At 43.2% G+C, this 13980-nt stretch overlaps 1 protein-coding gene across 5 annotated transcripts in view; it reads right to left on the reverse strand.

The window, feature by feature from the left end:
- ptprz1a (protein tyrosine phosphatase receptor type Z1a) overlaps positions 1-11668 on the reverse strand; it is a 201487-nt gene extending 189819 nt beyond the window's left edge. For 4 of the 5 annotated variants that reach the window (XM_069903392.1, XM_069903391.1, XM_069903390.1 and 1 more), the window contains exon 1: positions 10066-10598. In XM_069903392.1, coding sequence (XP_069759493.1) covers positions 10066-10123 — 58 coding nt within the window. In that variant the 5' untranslated portion in view covers positions 10124-10598. Of the gene's footprint in view, positions 1-10065; positions 10599-11192 lie in introns of those variants that run through there. The other variant, XM_069903388.1, reaches the window with a different exon arrangement.
- Between the last annotated feature and the right edge of the window lie 2312 nt (positions 11669-13980).

Raw genomic sequence — 13980 nt, forward strand, 5'->3', positions numbered from 1 at the left:
GGCGGTAGCGTCGGCCCCGGGGGTGTCCGTGGCGGCGGCAGCAGCGGCTGTAGTGACAAGTGTTCCGCACGGGGGCGAGAGGCAGGCCATCACCATGGTTGCGACGGTGGGCTGCCCCTTCCGGGTTCGGCGTCTCCGTGACGTCAGGCGTTGCCGTGCAGGGGAGCCCTCGCTCTCATTGGACGAGAGCTCTGGGGAAGAAGAGTTTGAATGGGATAGTGGCGGTTGGGCTTCACACGAGGCACTGTGTTTGCTGGCGGCCATTTTAGACCTACAGACTGCAGCAAAGTGGCCGTTTTTAAGGCACTTCTGGCACCTGGCTTTTCTTGCTGGGCACTGGGACCTGCTGTGCTTGTCCCTCCCGCAGAAATAACATTTCGGGTTCGCACGGGGCAGGGTAGCAGCAGCCGACAGGCCGTCAGGGGTAGGGTAGAAGGGCACTTTACTCACATCAGAACGAGGGGTCCAGTCCCTAGAGAGCTCGGTGGACTTTAAGGCTGCATCCTCCATTGTGATTGCAATCCGGGCCACGTCCTCTAGTTTTTCTACCCCTTGTTCGAGCAAACGCAGCCTCACTTCGTTCGATCGGAGCCCGGCCACATAGGCATCCCGGACGAGATCGTTTGTGATCTCGGCAGCAGTTTTGTCCACACAGTTACAGTCCTTGCCCAATGCCTTTAATACTTGTAAATATGCCCTGCTGGACTCGCCGGGCTGTTGCTTCCTCGACGCAAGCACGAGCCGGGCATGAACTCTGTTCACCGGTTGATCATACAGTCCTTTCAGTACCTTTATGGCTGCGGTGTAAGTGGTTTCATCCTGGATGTTCTCGTAGACTCTCAAGGGCACCATAGACAGCAATGCTGTTAGACGCTGGTTATCCTCCTCTACCTGAATGAATCTCAGGAAGTTTTCAAAGTTCAGCAGCCAGAACTTAAAGGCTTTGAAGGCTGTAGCTGACTGTGGGTCGATGTCAAGTTTTTCTGGCCGAGTTAAACGCTCCATCCCTTTCAAAAAAAATTCTTTTTGCTAATAAAATTGTAGAGCTCGTCGAAAGAACCAAAGACTTGTTGATCCAAACCAAGGCTTTTATTAGCAAAAGACCGGAGCTCTTCACAGGTGGCCGACCAGTCCGGAATGATCCGACCTGGCTAGGGACACAACCCTTTAAGGCCCAAACAATAGGTGTGGCTTAGCTCTCAGCCAATCGCTGTAAGCACAGTCTAGATACAGTAACTATATACACTATGTACATTGGTGATAGATCTGTACTATCACACTGGTCTCCTGATTTTTGAGGATGACTTTCTCCCTGAAGCTTCTGTCTATCACCTCCTCTGCCTCCCAAATGCTCCAGAGTTCATCCAGCTCCAGTTCCCTAAGTCGATCTGTAAAGAGCTGCAGCAGGATACACCTCTTGCAGATGTAGTCATCAGGGACTATTGAGCTCTCCCAGATTTCCCACATCCTGCATTCAGAGCATTCTACTGTCCTGGCTGTACCCACATGGGTCCCAGCAAAGATCTCACATGAACTTTAGCTTACCTGAAAGAAGCACATCATCAGCCTTTGCTTGCCGAAGTTTCTTGAGCCAAAACCTCAAAGGCCCACTCATAAACTGAGCCCCACACACACACACATACACACACACACACACACACACACACACACACACACACACACACACACACACACCCACACACCCGCATGCACAGTCTTCACTGGCCCCTCTACTTGAAATTCTACTCTTTTCATTCACTAAAGATAATTGGCCAATGGACAGATTTTTAAAACTCCTGTTGCCTATTTATTGCAGAGCTTGAAACTAATACTGCCCTATTCAGAGATAACAGTGCTACCCATTAAACCACAGCTGATGAAATTACTTTAGAAATGGAACATATTCTTAGAGGATATTTTGAGATTGATGGAAAGATGGTGTAATTAAACAGTTATTTTTGTGTAAGTTTTTAATTTATCATTGATTTTCCTCTGATCAAATCCTGCCATTGATTCCAGTGCAGGAGAGAGATTGATCAGCTTAGTTGAATGGTGTCAAAACAACAATCTTACACTCAACATTAGTAAAACTAAGGAACTGATTGTGGACTTCAGGAGGGGGAAATTAGGAGAACACAAACCAGTTCTCATTGAGGGGTGAACAGTGGAAAGGGTTAAGAACTTCAAATGCTGGGGCGGGGTGGGGGGGGAGTCAACATCTCTGAAGATCTGTTCTGGGGCTTTCATGTTGATGCAATCATGAAGAATGCTTGCAAGTGGCTATACTTCATGATGAGTTTGAGGAGACTTGGTATGTCATCAAAGACTCTTGAAAATTTCTACAGGTGTACCACGGAGAGCATTCTGGCAGGTTGCTTCACTGTCTGGTACCGATGCACAGGACAGGAAAAGACTACAGAGAGTTGTGAACTCAGCCAACACCACCATGGTTACCATTCTTCATTCTATTGAAGAGATCTACAAGAGGCTGTGTCTTAAGAAAGCAGTCTCTATCCTTAAGGATTCCCACTACCCAGGGATGGCTCTGCAACCAGTGGGAAGTGGTGGTACAGGAGCCTGAAAACGAAAACCAAGCCTTACTAAAACGGCTTCTTACCCTCTGAAATTAGATTTCTGAATGGACAATGACCTACCGGCACTACCTCACTTTTCTTTTGCACTCATTTATTTACTTTTTTTTAAAAAAAAAAGTAATTTATAGCAATATTTTCATGTATAGCGCTGCTGCAAATCAACAAATTTTGTGATATGTTCATGATAATAAATTTCAATTCTGATTCTTATGGGCCAATACCATCTACTGCCTTGCTAACTAGTTTTATCCTCTCTACCTCAGGAGTGCTTAAAGTGTTGAAGTTGAGCTAATCCAGCACCTTAGTTAATGACCATACAAAGAAGAGCAGTGGTCATTGGATCTCAGTCAGTAAATGAAAGAAATAATAAAAAAGGAAGACATGGTTGCCATTTATATATGAGCAGTTGATCTTTTCGGACGATGGAACATTTTCATGTTAGAGTTGTTCACCATGGAAACTGGCCTTCTGTCCGATCCGACCACTGTGCCTGCTCAAGTTGGTCTATTTTCCTGCATATGGCCCATATCCCTCAAATCTTCCCTATCTACATATCTGTCCAAATGTCTTTAAACATTGTAAATGTTCCTTCTTCTATCACTTCCTCTGACAGCTCTGTCCATATACACACCACTTTACCACTTTAGACCCCTTTAAATCTTTACTCTTTCACCTGAAATCGTAGCCCTGTAGTTTTTGACTCCCCTTCCCTGGGGAAAAAGTCTGACTGGCTCCCCTATCTATGTGCCAGATGATTTTAAAAACACCTGAATGGTCATCCCTCAGCCTCTTTCGCTCCAGGGGAAACAGTTCCAGCTTTTACAGACCCTATAACGTTCATTTTTTTCTGCACCCTCTCCAATCATATCCATCATGTAGCAAGACAAACAGAACTTACACAGGTGTGGTCTCAATGCCTTCTACATCTATAACATGATGTTCTACTTCTTGTACTCAATGCCCAACCATCAAAGGAAAGCCATTGCCACCTTTACCACTCTATCTCCCGATGTCACCACTTTCAGAGAAATGTTCACTTGTATCCCTTGGTTTTTCCATTCTACAACACAACCCAGGCCTGTGTCATCACTGTGTACATCCTATCCTAGTTTAAATTCCCAAAATGCATTACTTCACACTTGTCTGAGTATTAATTTCATCTGCCATTTCTTTGTCCACTTTCCCAGCCGATCGAACTCTAATTATAACTTTAGACAACCATCTTCGTTGTTCACTATACCACTAACTTTGAGGTTATCTGCAAACTTATTCATTATGCCACCTCCATTCTCATCCAATTTGTTAATATAAATGATAAAAGGAGACCCAGCACTGATCCCTGCATCACCTTGTTGTTCACAGACCTCCAACCTAAAAAACAATCCATTGTCTCCTAATATGAAGCCAATGTTGTATCCATTTGGTTAGCTCACCCTGGACCAGTCAACTTCAAAACGTCACCCTAAAGTTTCCCTAAAACAGGAAGAAATTGCCTTGGAGATAATGTTCTATAGATTCACCAGGTTGATTTATTTGGCAAATAATTTATTTGTCCTACATGAAGGTTGATCAGGATTGGCTTACACTGAAATTTAAAATAATGTCAGGAATTGTTCAGAGATGAATTAACAAGGTAAATGCTGAAAAGACATTCCTTCTGGGGAAGAGTCCAGAACCGAGGGACACCATCTCGGTTTATGGGGTCAGCCATTTCAAACTTAGATGAGATTTTTAAAAATTCCTTCAGTTAAGAGTTGCAAATCTTTGCAATTCATGACCTTGGTGAACTATGTTGAGGTTGAGCTAATCCAGCACCTTAGTTAATGACCATACATCTGTATGTATGATCAAGACTAAAATCAATACAATTTTGAACATAACGGAGAACCATAGATGTGCAGGAAAGACAATTAACAGGACCAACCAAGATCTACCATTGGTGGATCAAGCTCCAGGGGCTTCATGACTGGACCATCCTGGTTTCTATTTCTTTTGTTTTTGTATTGTAATTAAGACAAAAACCTGTTAGAAACATTGGTTGGAGAAAACTAAGAATTTGCAATAGTCATCGTTTCAAACAAAGTGAGCTTGATGATCAGATGTATATTCTGATTCAGTTAATTTCCTGAAAATTTCATACAAGCCATTTTGAACCAAGGTTTATTGGACCTAAATAAAATGTCTAATTCCATGACTATTATAAATGAAAATTTAGACAGCTGACATTCTTAAATCAATTTTCTTCCATCTTTATTTAATTGACTATGAAGGATCATATCAGAATCAGAATTTATTGTCATGAACAAGTCATGAAATTTGGTGTTTTTGCAGCAACGTCAGAGAGCGAACGTTCATCTTACAACATAAATATATTTTTTTTTATAAATAGTGCACGAAAAGTAAGGCAGCATCTTTGGTTCATTGATTATTCAGGAATCTGACGGCAGTGGGGAAGAAACTGTCCTTCTGCCACTGAGTGCTCGTCTTTAGGCTCCTCTACCTTTATCCCGATGGTAGCTGAGTGAAGAGGGCATGGCCTGGGTGGTGGGGGGTCTGTGGGGATAGAGGCTGCTTTTTTCAGACACCACCTCATGTAGATGTCTTCGCTGGAGTGAAGTCTGGTGCCTGTGATGTCGCAGGCCAAGTTAACAATCCTCTGGAGTTTATTCTTGTCTTGAAAATTGGCACCTCCATGCCAGGCAATGATGCCACCAGCCAGAATGCTCTCCATGGTATACCTGAAGTAGTTTTTGAGACTTTTTGGTGATGTACCAAATCACCTCAGACAATTCACAAAGTACAGCTGGCGAGCCTTCTTTGTGATTGCCTCAACAAGACAGATCCTCAGAGATTTTGACACCCAGGAATTTGAAGTTCTTGATCCTTTCCACTACTGAGCCCTTGATGAGGACTGGGTCATGCTCCTCTGACTTCCTTCTGAAGTCCACAATCATCTCCTCAGTTTTGCTAACATTGAGCACAAGGTTGTTGTCATTACATCATTCAACGAGCTGATTTATCTCCCTCCTGAATGGCTCCTCATTGCTGTTTGTGATTCTCCAGACAACTGTGATGTCATCAACAAAATTGTAGATAGCATTGGAATTGTGCCTGGTCACACAGTCATGGATGTATAATGAGTAGGGCAGTAGGCTAATCACACATCCTTGGGGTGTGCCTGTGTTGATAATCAGTGAGAAGTTGTTTCCAGTTCATACTGACTGGTCTTCCAATGAGGAAGTCAAGGATCCAGTTGCAGACTTGGGTACAGAAGCCTAGATTTGTAGCTTCTTGACCATTACTTAGGGAATAATAGTGTTGAAGGAAGAGCTGTAGTCAATGAGGAGCAGCCGTATATATGAATTGCCGTTTCGAGGTGATCCAGAGCTGAGTGGAGAGCCAGCGATATTGCATCTGCTGTGGAGCTATTGTGACGATAGGCAAATTGTAGTAGATCAAGATCCTTGTGATATCTTAATATCACTAACATGCGGGGATAAATCAATGATATAAAAACTACATTAGTAGCCAATGTAAGTTCACATTTTGGACCTGCAAGGGTAATTCTTTCCCATTTAATCACAAACTCCTAACGCCCATGTTCTCCAATGTTTCACAGTCATTATTCATCAATAAATTGCATTTATATTTTAAAAAATAATGAATCTTCAAATTAAAAATAACTACCCATTCTCCTCAGTATTTTTAGACCTGTTAGTATTCTTCTTCTGCTGGTCCTACCAAAAGGAACCTCCTCACATCCTCCAAATCCCTTCATTGTTAAAAAAAAATTGACATCCTTCTACTGAAAACCAGTCGAGCTTCCACAGCTTTTCAATAATAGTTATATGAAACAGTTCATATAGAATAACAGCTCATATGAAAACTGTCTGAAGCTTCTATTTGAAACCTCTTGTGCTTCTATATAACAATGACCAGAAGCAAAAACAACACTTCACTTCAGGTCCAGATCTGATTAAAGTTTTATGGAGTATCAGTATCATGTCCCGGGGCTCTTTTTATTTCTATCAATTCTTTACCTTACATTAATCTGTGCAGTCGTTCTAATGTAACGCATTTACAGTTTCAACACAAGTTCATCAGGCTCAACCTACTTGCCAACTAAATAACTTGAAAGAAAACCACTTCTTTGGAACTAATATGAATTTTTTTTTTCCATTTCTTGAAGTGCCTTGTAACAATTCATTCCTCGATATAAAGTCAGCTTGATTTGGGATTGTCATAAAGAGATCATGCATAACTTTAAACCTATGTTCATATGAAATGATACACATTTTCAGAAAAAAAATCAAGATATTCTGGTTTCAAAATATATTTTGCCTTGTATGTATGCTAATTCTCTGCAGATCATCTGGAACGCAGCGCACTTAAATGCAAGTCACCCACCTTTGCCAAAGCAACATTTTTTTTCCCCTTTAACAAAGGTAGTTTAATCACTGATTACAAGAAAGCAATATTACTGAACTTTAGTAACATACTACTGTGTTTACAAGTTCATTTATTACACAGTCATCACTATCCAAAGTGCCAAAGAAACATTTAAAATGTTTAGCGGTATACGGTCACATTCAGAAGTTTTTTCTCAAGTGATATGTGAAAATTGGACTCATTTCAAAATGACTGAAACATGCTTCAATGCTCTAGAACTTGATTAAAAGTAAACCTAAAAATTATCCTCTAACAGAACTTTATTGGATCTGTACTCTATTTCCACCTTCTTCTGCATCAAAGTGAAAAGAGAATGTTGGATATGCCACCTTTACACAGAGATCCAATACTCAGTTACATCCTGATAGAGGTGACTATGAACTGTCTCTAAGATAGAAAGGGCTCAGTGTAGGAAATGCAGTTCTCTCTTATGTGCTTCCTGGCAGTTGAAACTTCACTATGGCAATAGTGAAGATGAAGGGATGAGATGCAAAGCCACTGAACCCAGATGGTGAACATTCTCTCAGATATTACTGACTTCTTTTGAGGCTAAATGTATTCCACAGAAACAAAACCAAGCCCTAAATAATGTCAATGAAAGATTACAGGAAATCTACAGCTTTGGAGTCATCCTAGAAAATACCACAATGCAAAGTTCAAATGTTCCAGGGACTCCTGCTGGGTCTATCCCTCCCGTGGATTCTCCTAGTGAAATGTCTATCTGAAATCCTGGGTCAGTTTTAAAAAAAAGGACCGACACAAGATTCAAAGGAGGGGAGAGAGAAAAAGGAACTGCTCCGTCCCGATAATAAACAATAAACTTGTTGTAGTCAATCTCCAGATTTGTTCCAAATATCGCTGTGCCTTGTGCAAGATTCAATTTACATGCATGAAATTTTCAACCCATTCTTTCATCTTTGGTCTCGTCCTCTATTATTCTACATGGTATACAATGCCCCAAAGATGAGAATCTTCACTGCCATGTTTTCAGATTGGATTTCACTGCAATTTTCAAGACCAATCGTCTACTGACAATTTGACATCTATTGCTGATGGTTTCTAATTACTTTAATGTTGCTACTAAAACTTCACGATACTGTATCCAAAGAGCAGAAATGATTACATATGCAAGGAGAAAAATATTCAAACAAAATTAAATTTTGCATTAAATGTATAGAGATAGAGAGAAAAACAATGCAATGTTACAAGGAGGGAAATGGATATCAGAATATATCTGATCAGATTGAAAGCAGCTCAACATTTCTAGCTTTGCTCATGGAAATTACCGCTGCATTTTGATGAAAGTTGCAGTCTACAAAATATATACATTTATTTCAAAGATAAACACAAAATATATCGTCTTAAGTAATCTTTCAGATTTTCAGTATCTGCAAGCTTTTGCTTTTGGATGAATTTTAAATCTTAAAACTATCCATTTTCCAATCGACGGGGTCACGCACAAAAAAAGCACACCAAACTTTATTTTCAGTGGGGGTTTTTTTCACCTTCCTCGACATACTCTGAACTATGACCCATGTGGATTAAGTAATCTAAAATGCATTTCCTATGGGTTTTTTAATGATGTTCAGTTGAAGTTTTTTTTAAATCAGAGCACTGGAATAAAATTGTATCCAGTTAGCAATGGCAGATTAGTGAATTAGTGGACAAGAGGTCCGATAAGACTATCTTGTTTCCTTGATTTCATTTTGCGATGCAATTCATCCTAGTGACATGAAAGCTTTCGTGAATTTTGCTCCAATGCAACATGACAGCATTATTAGATGTTGTGCTCGCGACTATTTCCTGGTAATCCACACACCAGGAAATGTTTCCATTTACCTTTGTCACTAGCATTAATTTCACTTTGTCTAAAGACATGCAAAACTTGAAAAGTTTGTCAGCGAAATACAAACGCTGCAGTTCAGAACATGGATTAGTTTAAACCGCGTTGACTTGTTTCGAGGGACTTGGAATGGAAATCAACAACTCGAGCCCGTTCCCGTGGCAAATCTCGCTACATTTCATCTTGGTGACAAGAGGAGAGTGAATGGGAAATTCCGACTGATCCTCAGCTAGTAAACCTGAACGAGTCAGCGCCACTCTGGCCTGGAATCCGCTGGGAACTGCCCAATCTCATCACACCATTTATCAGAGAGGACACTTTGATCAAAGCAATGGGCCGGATTTCAACCCAAGCAGCAGAATATGCTTCAGCGGAGTTCATTCACCACCTGCCAGTTTTGCTCCCTCCACTCAGGATTTTTTTATATCTCTCTCTCTACAAGCTCGGATTTAGTGACTGCAGAGCTGACCACCTATTTTCAACGAGTCCCACGAGTGGAGAGGACGACTTGCCCAGAAACCCACCTCTTTCATCAAACACCTCTCTCTCTCTACCCACTTCCGTGCATGAGAAGCCACCGGGGTGAACAGACGCTGTCAGCAGAATCAGTAAAGAACAAAGAGCTACAGCCCGCGTCGGATCACATTAGAACAAGAATTACCTTGGGGTTGAGGTTTTCTCGTTAAATGCACCTCATATCAAAGCAACCCCCCCTCCCCCATGATATTTGAAGACAGCCCTTTAATGTGCCATGCAACTGAAGGATTGCAACAGCCAAAGATTCCAATTTACACCCTTCTGGTGGCAGAGGCAGTGAAGAGCGTGGGAGGGCAGGCCACCCATCGGGACTCTTTAAAAGCCCCAGTCACTTCAACTCCTCTCGCCACTGCCCCCCCCCCCCCAGCCCCCCAGTCAGGTTTCGCCAAGCAGTGCCGAAAATGCTACCCCGTTCTCCGCTCCGTCGCCGGCCCCAACTGCAGCAGGAAGGGATCCCGGCTTCGCAATAAAACAGCCTGCCCCGGCCGTCCCTCTCCGCGAACTGTGATCGCCGAACCTCCGAGGACAAGCGTTCATTAAAAAAAAATCATCGCGGGAAATTAAGACTTGTTTTGATTTCAAACCGGATCAAAGTCAGGTAAAGGGGATGGCCAGACGGGGGAGAACGTTGCACTCACTCACCCATTCGGCAGATGCACAGGATTGCAAGGACCCAGCAGCGAGTGGAGGGGGGCTGCATGGCCAACCGGCTCTGCTCCGGCGACAACCTGTTGGACGCGGGGACAGGGTTTGAAACGCGCCCGCCTGCCGAGGAGCTTCTTCCGAGTTCCCGCCGCTGCTTGGAGTTGGGCGGTAGGAGCCGTGCATGGAGCCCGCCGCCGGAGTCGTGTGACAAGGCGAGAAGATCGTCCCTCTCCGTGAGGGACTGCAGAAAAAGGCAGGTTGGGCGATCTGGCTCTGTGTGTGAGTGAGTGAGAGAGATGGGAACTGTCGCCAGCCTATTGCAGTGAATGAGGACACCCCGCTCAATGACTGAATGCGAGAAACTCAGAGCAAAGCCTGGGCTGTCAGATTGTGCATGAATGTGATGTGCCTCACTGTGGGTGAGAATTCCAGCTGCCTTTGTACTGGATTCCGAGACACCAAAGCCTGTCAGCCTCGCCTTCCCAATAATAAATCTGGCTCTCTTCGCGCAATCCTAGTAGCGAAGTCCCATTTTTCTTTTGGACCATGGCGGGGGGGGGGGAGGGAGGGAGGTTTTCCTTTCCCATAATCCAGTCTAAACGATCGGCATTAAGGGAGCTCTCCAGTATGGGTGGGGTCTTTTATTTAAAAAGGGAGGTTGCGGATCCACCACGTCTTGCAGCCACAGCGCGCTGGCTCCCCCCACCACCCCCCTCCCTCCGCGAGGGTCAGCGGCGGTACAGCTCCTGTCCTGGCCAGCAGGTTTCAGGGAACACCCCCCCCCCCCCCGCCAGCTGTTCACCTTTCCAAGCTTGAAGCGCCTCGTCTCGATATCAGCGGAGAAGGAATCTGCTTGGTCACAAGTTTTTTAAAAACCCCACTGTAGGAGTGCTGGAAAACTACAGTAACAATGAAGCAGATTGGAAATACTCAGGACAGGGCTAAGTCATAAAAGCTGGGAGGAAGGCGTGGAAGTGGGCAAATAAAAAGGGCAGACGGTCAATAAACTAAGATCCAGGAAGACTGAAAGCCCAGAGGACAAGGGAAACGCGCAGTGGTGGAAGGGGCGTTGTGGTTCAATGGACCACACGAGCCCAGGGCTTCCCGGCCGCGGACTCACCCACCTGGGCAGCCAAGCTGCGGAAGCACGGGGAAGCCGATGGGGCTGAATAATTACCAAGCGAAGTTCAACACATTGCTGCGAGGCCGATACATTTTCGTAGGAAGAATAGAAAGGTCATTTATTACTCGGAAGGTGCGAGTGGAAAGGGGGGGGGGGGGAGGAGGAAACAAAGGGATCTTCCAATGCAAACGCACTCATTGTAAAAGTCACGCCAGTGGTTTTTGCAAGGTCAGTCGTAAAAAGGCATGTCGGCAGAAGAAATTAAAACACAAAAGTCTGTAGACACCGTGGTTGAACGGAAAAGACAACGCTGCAGAAAGTGGGCAAGGATGCGAAGCGTCCATGGATCCAGAGAGAGTGGAGGAACTCAGCCAGCGTCCAGAGTAAAGACATACTATCGACGTTTAGGACCTGAGCCTTTGCTTCTTGGTGGAAGCAAGCAGGGCAGGGGCCTGCATTAGAAAGTTGGAGGAAAGGGAGTAGGAAACTGTTAAGACATGATTGGCTGCCGCTGGCTGGATACACCTCCCGAGTCCGACCCCACCCATAGCCCATTCCACTCTGCCTCAATCAGCCAAGGACGATGATGGCTGTTTCTAGCCTATAGTTAATAAAATTGATGCACTATCAATAATCACAAAAGACTGACGTTGTGAAACTGATGGGCTTTTATTAACTATAGACTGGGACAACCTCATTGACTAATCAAGGCAGAGTGGGGATGCAAAGGACTCGGGGTCGGGTTGGTCTCGGGAGGCGGGTCCAGCTGGCAGCAGCCATACGTGGCAAAACAGTGGTTGACCACAGGGAACAATAGACAAAAGGAGTTCAATTGAACACAAGAGCCTCAGGACAGGAGAATAAAGGTGTGAATTGATAGGGGACAGGGATTGTTTTTGGCTCTGTGAAGGGAGATGGAAGTGGTCTCAGACATGAGACCATGGACAGACATGTGGGGAGTTGAAATTCAATCTATGAAGTCTTAATTTGCAGTTTTGGTTACTGGAGTGGAGAGAAGACAATAGGGCAATGTCAGAAATGTGAGGTTATTTACAGTATATCAAGAAATTACGAACAGACTGAGTTGCTCGTCTCCTGGGAAAGAAACCTGAGGGGAACTTCAGACACTATGAAAAGTTTTGCTGAATTAAAGGAAGAGTATCACTGGAACCCATGATTCTTTTTCAATTTTTTTATTAAGGGAGGCCATGATTCAAAACCACTTCTTGTGGTGAGCAATGGAACTGATGACATATGGCACTGATGAAATAAACAGCGGAACTTCTTGTTAGGGAAGGCCAGACAAGCAGCTGAACCAACTGCCCAAGCAAACACTTTGAATCATGCATTCTTTCTTTTTTTTTGAAATTTATTTATACTATCTCCATACATTCATTTCAAATTGACTTAGTATAATATTACATAATAGATACTAAATAATTTTCAAATTTTCACCCCCACCTCCCCATACCCCTTAGGAAACCACAAAAACCCAAATGGGTGTGGTATAAACCACGTGGCCTATGACTTTCGGGAGCAGAAGTACCACCCCCCTCCCCCCCACCCAGGCAGACAAAATACATGTATAAACCGAAAAATCATCATTTCTTATATCCATAAAACCCCGGTCCATCAATTTAACCAATCTTATTCATAAACTCTTTTTTTTGAAAATCCAAACTTGATATTAAATTTTGCACCCTTTCCACCCTCCCAACACTGAGTTAAACATTGTTTACAATCAATAAAAGCTCTTTTTTAAATTTTTTTTTCAAGTCTTCCTGAATTTCATCCACTGAATTAAAACACCTCTGAACATCCCAGTTCAACACCGAATCTTCCATTCTTCTCAGTCTCAAGTTGAATTTGTAGCTTACTTTCAAAAAAAGTTTTTTCAAATCTTTTAAAATTTTCTTGAACATAATTCCTTCGGTCTTGATCTTCTAAAGCATCAATGTTATTCATAAGTTCTTTCTTCTATGTTTCCCAATTTAATATCAAATTTTCCACTTTGTCAATCTTCTCAATGTTAAGTTGAAATTATTGTTTATTTTCAAGAAAAACTTATTCAAAATTTTTAACTCTTCTTGGACATTGTCATGCATTCTTTCTGATCTCATTTTTTAAAAATTGAATCATGTCGATGTATAAATCAAACTGACCGGGCCAAAAAATGCCATTTAATAATTGTAACTAATCTGACAGCACTACAAATGAAAGCAGTGAATTTCAGTGAGATCCTTACTATTTCCAAGTGAGCAAAAGACGGAAGACTCCAATGCCCTGACCAAATTCAGAAAACCACTGCCCACTACAAAGCCCAAACCAAGTCGCACACCCTAACTCCAGTATCCACTGCTGGTTTTCCTTTAGATGAATGGAACTGTGGCCTTGATTTTCATGACATGCCCAATCTGTTCCTGCTTTCGCACAGATACATGGAGTCGTTTTTGTTTCAACCCAGTACAGGCTTCCTCCTTCAACTCTTTTTCCAATACCATGTAGGTGCTGATCCCTGCACTCCAGCACAAAAGGTGAAAATGCCATTGCATTTATGGCCAATTTCAACATTGTCCTTATATTTGCATGGCAATCTGGTGTGGAAACTCCAAAGGTCAGGAATGCAGAAGGCTACTGAAAGTGGCAAACCTCGCCAGCCCATCATGGGCACCAACTGCCCATCCACTGAAGGCATTTATAGGAGACCATGTTTTAAGGAGGAAGCCAACATCATGAAAGATTCCCATCACCCTGGTCACAATCTCTTCTCCCTGCTATCTTCAGGCTGA

Source organism: Narcine bancroftii, chromosome 11 (assembly GCF_036971445.1).
Source record: "Narcine bancroftii isolate sNarBan1 chromosome 11, sNarBan1.hap1, whole genome shotgun sequence".
Lineage (NCBI taxonomy): Eukaryota > Metazoa > Chordata > Chondrichthyes > Torpediniformes > Narcinidae > Narcine > Narcine bancroftii.